We start from the raw sequence: 9,130 nt of genomic DNA on the forward strand, positions 1-9,130 counted from the left end.
GGGATAGTATGCAAAGGAGGAAGGCAACTTTTGGATACCACCCATATTGTATTTTTTTACAGTGTTCATCAGGAAACACACACATTCATCCATAGAGACAGCATGCATGTAGAAATGCATTGTCCATTCCACTGTAAATTTGTAGATTCACATACATTCTCCTATGATGCTGGAAAAATGTCCCTGCCATACTTGAAAAATATTTGTGGCTATTCAATCTAAAAACCATCATATATTAGTATAGCAAGCAACTATCACATGACCTAAAATTGCTATTTTTGAACTATTAATCAGTCAGTGACAATTCAAACTTAAGCTTATATTATTATCAATTTCCCCAAAACAGGAAGCAAGGAAGCACTATCAATGGAAAACAAAGGAAGGAAGGATGGACTATAAAGGACAGAGGAGGAATTGCTGGAGTTCATTTTCTTCTTTTTATTTGTTTGCTTTATCCAAAAATAAATGCATTTTTAGAGAACATTTCTTGATTCAAAGGAAAAGGAAGGAACCACTTATATTTGCCATTTTTCTTCCAAAAACGTGAATGACTATCCTCCTTTTCTCTACAAAAAGGTTAAAAATGGGCTAACTAGCTTTTAGCATCTGGTCATGGCTTTTAACTATCAAATCCCTTTTTTGCATTTAAATGCAGGTAATATTTAATCTAGGACATGGAAGAGGAAAACAACACTGTATTGACTGAGTTTATCCTCATTGGCTACTCAGGTCGACCAAAGACACGAATAGCGATGATTGTCTTATTTATCATTGTGTATTCTGTAACACTGGTGGGAAATGGTCTTATCATCTTGGTGACCACGACTGATCCTCGGCTCCACAACCCCATGTACTTTTTCCTCAGCAACCTCTCCTTTCTTGACATTGGCTATTCAACATCTTCGATACCACAATGCATTGTGAATCTTTTGGTGGACAAGCCCACCATGTCCTTTACAATGTGTTACTTCCAAATGAGCACTGGTGTCTACTTAGCCACTACTGAGTGTTTCCTCTTGGCCATCATGGCTTATGACCGGTATATAGCAATTTCGAGTCCACTGCATTACATGCTAATCATGAGCAAGAGGTTTTGTATCCTGTTAGCAGCTGGGACATGGGCAAGTGGCATATTTTTAGGGATAGTCCCTACATACGCCTTGCCAGCTCGCTTTTGTAGGGATAATATGATTGACCATATATCATGTGAACTTAAAGCAGTTATGAAGCTTGTTTGCTCAGATACCTTTTTGAGCCAACTGGTTATGTTCTTCACCGCAGGTCTCACTTTGCTTGGCCCCTTTGCCTTTATCCTTTTCTCATATTTGCGCATAATTGTGGCAATTCTAAGGATCCATTCGGCAGGTGGCAGGCTCAAGGCTTTCTCCACTTGTGCCTCTCATTTGACTGTGGTAACCATTTACTATGGCACCTTCATGTTCTCATATCTCAAACCGCAAACTAAGAACACCCGAGAGCTGGACAAGGTTACTTCCCTCTTTTATGGAGTAGTGACTCCCATGTTAAACCCACTCATCTACACACTCAGAAATCAGGAAGTTTTAGGAGCATTGAAAAGACTTGTGGGAAAGAAAGCTAAATGATATACAAAGAAATCTGGAACAAAGATAGAATGAAAATAATTTACTGATGTATTTCTTTTGTTGCTTTGTTTCCTTTACTTCCTGTATATGACAGGTTAAGCTGAAACTAGGAAAAATGTTTGCATTACAACCTTTTGTGTTACTAAAGGTTTTGAGTTACATATTACAAAGTTTTGTGCATTGCATATTACTAAGAAGAAGGCATTGAACATATTTTTGCCATGCCAAAGGTAAATATATTTGTGTTCAATTACTTCCAGTCATATATTGTAGTGGAATTTAGTTAAAACATGGCTATTTCACATCCACTTCTTTGAATTTTTAATATCAATCTCCTATATTCATTTATTGCTGACCAGTAGTGGAGGGAGGAGAATGTGGGCCAGGGTTCACCCCCATCCCTGGTAACCCCAGTGGGTGTGCCCCATGCGTGCACCAGTGACACATGTTTCACATGCCATCATGCTCAAGGGGCATTTGCCTAGCTTAAGAGGGCTTGTGTGAACCATCCGGAGCTCATTCCCAGCTGGCCTTTACTGGCTGGGTCCATTTATTTCCCTTTCTCTCCCTTGCTGGAGGAAGAGAAACGGAAATTCATGCACTCAGCCAACAAATGATGGCTGGGAATGAGCCCTGGAGGGCTCAAAAAGGTCCTCTGGAGCTTGGACCATGCCCCTTTGAGTGTGATGTCATATACAAGGGGGTGTGGCCATATCCCTGGAGGGGCTGCATGAGCCCTCCAGGGCTCATTCCCAGCTGCATTTGCCGATTGGATGTACATTTTGTTCATTTTCTTCCCTATTGAAAAAACAAAAAAAAATATGTGTACCCAGCCAGCAAACGCTGGTTGGGATTGAGCTCCAACCAAGTCAGGTAGCACTCAGGAGCTGGGTGGCCTGGATTCTTTGAACCCATCTGCCCTATTATAGATCTGCACCTGTTGCTTATCCCCAAACTATGAGCACCTGCAATCTGAACAAGATGCGTTGTGGAATACCCTCCTCCTGCAGGCCTGTCTAGCCCTCCCACTGTAAAAGGCCAATCACATGAGTGGGATCATTAGGAAGTCATTAGGAAGTGGACTGAAAATAAACCTACTAATGTTTTAATGCCCTTATACAAATCTATGATGCCGCCACATTTGGAGTACTATGTAGAGTTCTGTTTACTGTATCTTAAGAAGGACATTGCATAACTAGAAAAGGTGCAGAAGAGGGCACCTTCCTTATGAGGCAAGGCTTTTGCATCTGGGGCTTTTTAGTTTGGAAAAGAGGTGATGATGGGGAGACACAATAGAGATGTATACAATTTTGCATGGAATAGATAGATTTGACAGAGAGAAATTTTTTTCCCTCTCTCACATCATGAGAAACAGGGATCAGCCTCTGAAACTGAAGGTCAGGAAATTTAAGGCCAACAAAAGGAAGTACTTTTTCACACAGTGCAAAATTAATCTATGGAATTCTCTGCCATGGGATGTGGTCATGGCCACTAGCTTGGATGGCTTTAAAAGTGCCTTAGAAAAATCATGGAGCACAGGTCTGTGAATGGCTACTAGACTGGTGGCTATAGGCCACCTAAAGCCACAGAAGCAAGGTGCCTCTAAATACTGGTTACAGGGGAGCATTCCCATTTGTAAATAATCACAGGAGGATTATTGAACCTGTACCCTGAACAGCATTCTGAAGCAATGAACGGTAGAGTTGGGGGTGGGGGAGAGGGGGATGAAAAGGGAGGGAGGGATGGAGAGGGAGAGGGGGGAGAGGAGGGGAGGGGAAAGGAGGAGGAGGGGATTGGGGAGGAGAGGGAAAGAAAGAAAGAAAGAAAGAAAGAAAGAAAGAAAGAAAGAAAGAAAGAAAGAAAGAAAGGCCTAGAGACTCTGGAGTCAGGTGGTATATAAATTAGATAAATCAATATGCATTAAGAGCTCTGTTCAGACTTCACTGTAAAAGACCGTGTACTTGCATAAAGCCAGGGTCAGCCCACCCATAAGGTGGACCTAGGAAGCCACCTGGGCTGCAATTCTCTGGGGGCTTGGCATTTCACCCACTGAGTGCCTACTGCAGCATTCCACACAACAGGAGAGCTGGTCTTGTGGTAGCAAGCATGACTTGTCCCCTTAGCTAAGCAGGGTCTGCCCTGGTTGCATATGAAAGGGAGACTAGAAGTGTGAGCACTGTGAGATATTCCCCTCAGGGGATGGAGCCGCTCTGGGAAGAGCAGAAGGTTTCAAGTTCCCTCCCTGGCTTCTCCAAGATAGGGCTGAGAGAGATTCCTGCCTGCAACCTTGGAGAAGCTGCTGCCAGTCTGTGAAGACAATACTGAGCTAGATAGACCAATGGTCTGACTCGGTATATGGCAGCTTCCTATGTTCCGATGCCCCACTGGGCTCCCCACCACCACTGCACTGATATGACTGCTGCCTCCTCCTCCTCTGCTTGCTGACTGCCAGTGAGGCCTCTGACATGACATTGCATTACAATATACAGCAGCAATTAGAGGCCTTGCTCGCTTCAGCAAAAGCAGTCGACAGCCAAAAGAAGTGAAGATGGTGGGCAGAGTGGTGAACATGGAGAGAGACATGTGAAGGGGGGTGGGCATGCTGGATACCACGTTGACGGGGTGGCTGGTGCTGCTATAAGCATGGGCATGTAGGTGGAGTATATGGGAACAGGGTGCCATGCATGGCAGGAAGCATGAGGGCAGGATAGTGGGTGCAGTGGTGGCCAAAATAAGAGGTGGGGGCAACAGCAGCCCAGCTACAGAATGGGTGGTGGTGGCTAGACTACAAGGATGGGGGTAATAAAGCCAGGCATCACTTCGGGTGGAAAAAATCCATGAGGAGGCCCTACATATAGCTAAAATTGGTCTGGAAGTCTCTTCCCATAAGATATCTCCAAGTGTTTGCACTCAATGTTCCCCCAAAACTGTTTTCCAGCAATCTATATGTACAGTTGCTTACAGTTTTTTGTTGACAGTGGCATCCAAAACTTTGTTTTCTACTTTAGGCAGAATTCAATAACAATCAATTAGCCTATTTTGAACATGTTTCATCAGATGATTTCAACACAGAAGTCCTGACAAAATCTGAGCTGGGAATTTAGTCACCGCTCTACAATTATCACAATCACCACCACTCCCTAGTCAATAGCAAAGAGCACAGATAGTGCAACACACAACAATCAATGTGCTTATTCAGAAGGTGTATGTATATATATGTATACACACACACACACACACACACACACACACACAGACAATGTCAACTAGCAACCCCCCCAGACCGAATCGAACAGGGGGTGGGGTTCGAGGGGGTGCCTGACCGAACTGGCCCTGTTGGGTTCAAGGCCAGTCCGGCCTTGAACCCAACCGGGCCAGCTGGTTCCATGTACAACCCTACTGAGGAACCTAGATGGGTGATGTCTATGAACTGTTGTGGCTTCTACTCATCTGGATCCTCTTTTAGAATCTAGAAGGCAACCATTCATATATACAGTATTGCAGTGTGGGTTTCAGCTAGTCACTCTTTGGGGAAATTTTGTGGCCTTCGTTAAATTGGCAGGTGTTGGTGGGGCTTATATTGCTTGCCTCATAGTTAATTAGGTTCCTTTCCTGATCACAAAAAGGGATTTGGACATTTAAGGTAATGCATTGCTAAGCACCCTTAGATATGTGTTTGGCATGAGGAGCAGTCTTTAGTCACTCCCCTAGAGGCTTTAAGGCTCAGGCAGTTCCGCCTGGAGGGTTTCTCTAGACTGCAGAGGCATTGCTAATGTGAAAGCCTGAAACACTTGGGATGGTGATGCTTCCTGCATATACTGGATCCCCAGGGCTTCTGAGAGGAATTTTATCTGCGGTACAAAGTTTCTTTTGGGCCCCCTTCCCTTCTCCATTAGTCATCCCATTTTTATCCACTATGGTTTTATGCCATGAGCTGTAGCCTGTAAGGCCAAAAAGGGTATGGAACATGTGACAGGGTGGAATGGAACGCTCTGTTGATTTTCTGCATTTGAGGCCTTATGCTCCTGTACTCCCTCCATAATAAATATAAATAAAATAAAATAAAATAAAATAAAAGAGGATCAGATAGAATAAAGCACATTTGATTTGAACATCTTTCTTTATGCTACAACTAGTGATTTTAAGCCCATTAAATTAACGGGTGCTAGTAGACTTTCGGGGCCAGCTTTCTCCACCTCCTGTGGCTGGACGACATCCTCCTCCTCCCGGCTGGGCCCTCCGCCTCCTCTGGCTGAGAGTGGGGCTTCTTTTCTGAGAGTTATGTTCTTTCTGCTCTGTGTGCCCTCATTTATTTTATTACTGTTTGTGTTGGTTTCCGCATGTTTTGGCGGGCGGGGGATATTGTGCTTAGTGCAAACCTTTGTGTGTGTGTGTGTGTGTGTGCATTGCAACCCTTTCTTTATTTTCGGGCTGGTTCTCCCTCGCCCGGTCCGGACCCGCCCTCGATGTTTCTCCCCTCCCTATGGGCCCCGGTCCCCGCTTCTGCTCCTCCTTCTGCCCTCCCCGGTCCCCGCTTCTGCTCCTGCGGCCGTTTCTCCCTCACCTATACACCTCTGCCCTCCCCAGTCCCCGCTTCTGCTCCTCCTTCTGTCCTCCCCGGTCCCCGCTTCTTTTCCTGCGGCCATTTCTCCCTCAGCTGGCCGCCACCTCTGCCCTCCCCGGTCCTCGCTTCTGCTCCTCCTTCTGCCCTCCCCGGTCCCCGCTTCTGCTCCTGCGGCCGTTTCTTCCTCAGCTGGCTGCCTCTGCCCTCCCCGGTCCCCGCTTCTGCTCCTCCTTCTGTCCTCCCCGGTCCCCACTTCTGCTCCTGTGGCCGTTTCTCCCTCAGCTGGCCGCCTCTGCCCTCCCCGGTCTCCGCTTCTGCTCAACATGGCCGCCTGGTGCCTGAGGCTGTATCTTCCTCGGACGTTCTGGGCATGCGCTCCGCTCCACGCATGCCCAGAACGGCCAAGGAAGACACGGGCGCAGAGACACGGGCGCACACCCTGGCTCTTTATTATAGAGGATACAGATAAGGAGAAAGAATTCACATTGAAACATCCTTTTATATTTCAATGTAAGTCAGATCATCAGAAGACATAATTATTAGTTTAAAAGTCTTTTTTTAAAAGGTAGATAGGCTTAGTATTTACTTTTTAAAAAGAGCTTTCCTGGCCCTTTTTGTGAAAATTTTTGAATCACAGCATGAAAATTAATTGATCTGGAAATGTTTGATTCAATACTTAGCCTGGCCAAATCCACAAGACATTCCTGAGACATTGTAGACCTTAAATAATTCTTAATCAGTTTGAGTTTGCTAAATGACCTCTCTGCAGAAGCTACTGTTGCTAGAATTATTAATAGTATTCTTAAGCTAACAGAAACATTTGGAAACAGGACACCAAGTCTGTACTCTGTTAGCAAGTTCAACAGATCTAATGGCTTTAACTGTGCATTTACAAAATTTGCTTTATTTACTGAGGGTAAATGTTGCATTTCTTTTCCAAAATCATCACCGTTAAGGTCAGCAGGATATTGCTCTGATAAAGATAAAGTTTCTCTCTCCACATCACTTTCAGACATGGTGAGATATTTCTACAAGAAATCAAATTTTTCTGCCAACTCCTTAACAGCACTGAAACGGACAGTTAATCCCGCTATAACATTGTCTACCAACACGTAAAACACACACTTTCTGAAGTTGGCCTCTTCTGGCGTATCATCTGTGTCATTCATTTCCTCCAAGTTAGCATCAGGTGTGCTGTCATCATACGACCTTCCCCATCTTGCGCCTAACTCCACCACATCTACAGGAGAGTTTTATTTCTATCTTTAGGTTTGACGCATCATTCCACATGCATTTCCAGTTTTTTCAAAGTTTTGTCAGATCTGTGAGGAGAGTTTCTATGTTTGCTACTTCAACATCCAGTTTGGCATTTCTAGCTTGGATGACCTCGTTGCAAATACCTATGCCTGCTAATATTTTGAACCACACAGCTGACATTAACACACAGGCAAAAGATGTCACATATAATAAAACTTCATGGACTTCATTTCTTGTTTTGGCTATCAAATTTAGTTCTAGGAGGTCTTCCAGTGCTAATTTAATGCCAGGAAAGTGAGCTGCAAAAGGCTTTACACATTCAACACAATCTGACCATTATGTTTCAGACATACCATGAAGAGAACAACCAATACAGTTTTGTATTAATTCCCATCTCTTAGGACTGGAATTGAACAGGTGGTACACAGTTTGAATTATTCCGAAAAAGGTTATTGCTTCAGATATGCATTCAGCAGCAGCATTTCCACATAAGTTGAGTGTGTGACAACTGCAAGGTGAAAAAATTGCTGTTGAGAATTGTTCTTGTATTTTTGCTTGTGCGCCGTTGTATTTTCATACCGACTTTACATAGCATACCTACTTAAGTTTCTTGGTAGCATAAAATCATTGGCTTATCAGAACGTACAATATGTGATGCCTGATCTTTTTAACAGGCTTAGCCAAGCTGGCGATCATAGTTATCATCATTAGGCCACAAAAGTTCAATAGATAAGCTATGAACTGTTGCAATAACATGTGATACAGGTTACTATTAATACTTTGGCTCCCGGGCCCCATTTTGGACCCTGGGCCCCAGTACAATTTACTCCCTGCACTCCCCTATAATAGGCACTGCGGATCCCTTTGGTTGTATAAGGAGAGCAGTAATCTGCTCTAGGCATGGGGTGTATCATCCCATCTTGAGATAGGTAGGGACACACATCTTAAGTGGTGAGTCACTAGTCCTTGCAGCACCTTGGGCACTCACACTTAAAAGAGCAAAAGCTGGGAAGAAGTCTGATTCTGCTGCTGTCACTCACCTCCTCCCATCAGCGTACAGGCTTACAGTCCTACCACCGTGTTTTCCCAAAAATAAGACAGTGTCTTATATTAATTTTAGCCCAAAAAAATGCACTAGGGGAATTAGTGGTACATCAGAAATTACTGCTAGGTCTTACTTTCAGGGTAGGTCTTACTTTTGGGGAAACAGGGCATTTGTCTGCAGGAGTAGCTGCCATAAGTGGGTTCACTGGTGATCCTGTGAGCTGCAACCTGAATCACTGGTAGATAAGTTTATAGTGCCCATTTTCTGTATGACATTCATTTTTCTATGCATTTTGTTGCTTTATTTTTAATTACAGCACCATGCTAAAACTCCATCAACATATCCTGACTTACCTGTTCACCATTAATGAGATTAACAAAAATCCCAAGATCTTACCCAATATCAGCCTTGGCTTCAGTGTGTTTGATTATTACTTTAATAATCTGCCTCCTGATGGAATCTGCTTCCAGTGATGTTTCTCATTGGCATGGAGTAGTAATGATGCCTTTACAATGTGCTGTGGCAATTAGAGGCCAGGCAGAAGAGACAGAAGTGGTGGGCACAGCAGTGAGCATGGAGACAGGCATGAGCACAGGGGTGATGGGCACGATGGGGAACATATTGATGGGGTGGCAGATGCTGCATTAAGCATAGGTGGGG

The 9,130-nt window shown here is 44.2% G+C and overlaps 1 protein-coding gene across 1 annotated transcript; it reads left to right on the top strand.

The window, feature by feature from the left end:
- The first annotated feature begins 674 nt into the window (after positions 1–674).
- On the top strand, positions 675–1,604 carry LOC128331184 (olfactory receptor 13C9-like). The gene has a single exon (XM_053264534.1). The coding sequence runs from the start codon at positions 675–677 to the stop codon at positions 1,602–1,604; it is 930 nt and encodes a 309-aa protein (XP_053120509.1).
- Positions 1,605–9,130: the final 7,526 nt, after the last annotated feature.

The sequence above is a fragment of the Hemicordylus capensis genome, chromosome 6, assembly GCF_027244095.1.
Source record: "Hemicordylus capensis ecotype Gifberg chromosome 6, rHemCap1.1.pri, whole genome shotgun sequence".
Classification (NCBI taxonomy): domain Eukaryota; kingdom Metazoa; phylum Chordata; class Lepidosauria; order Squamata; family Cordylidae; genus Hemicordylus; species Hemicordylus capensis.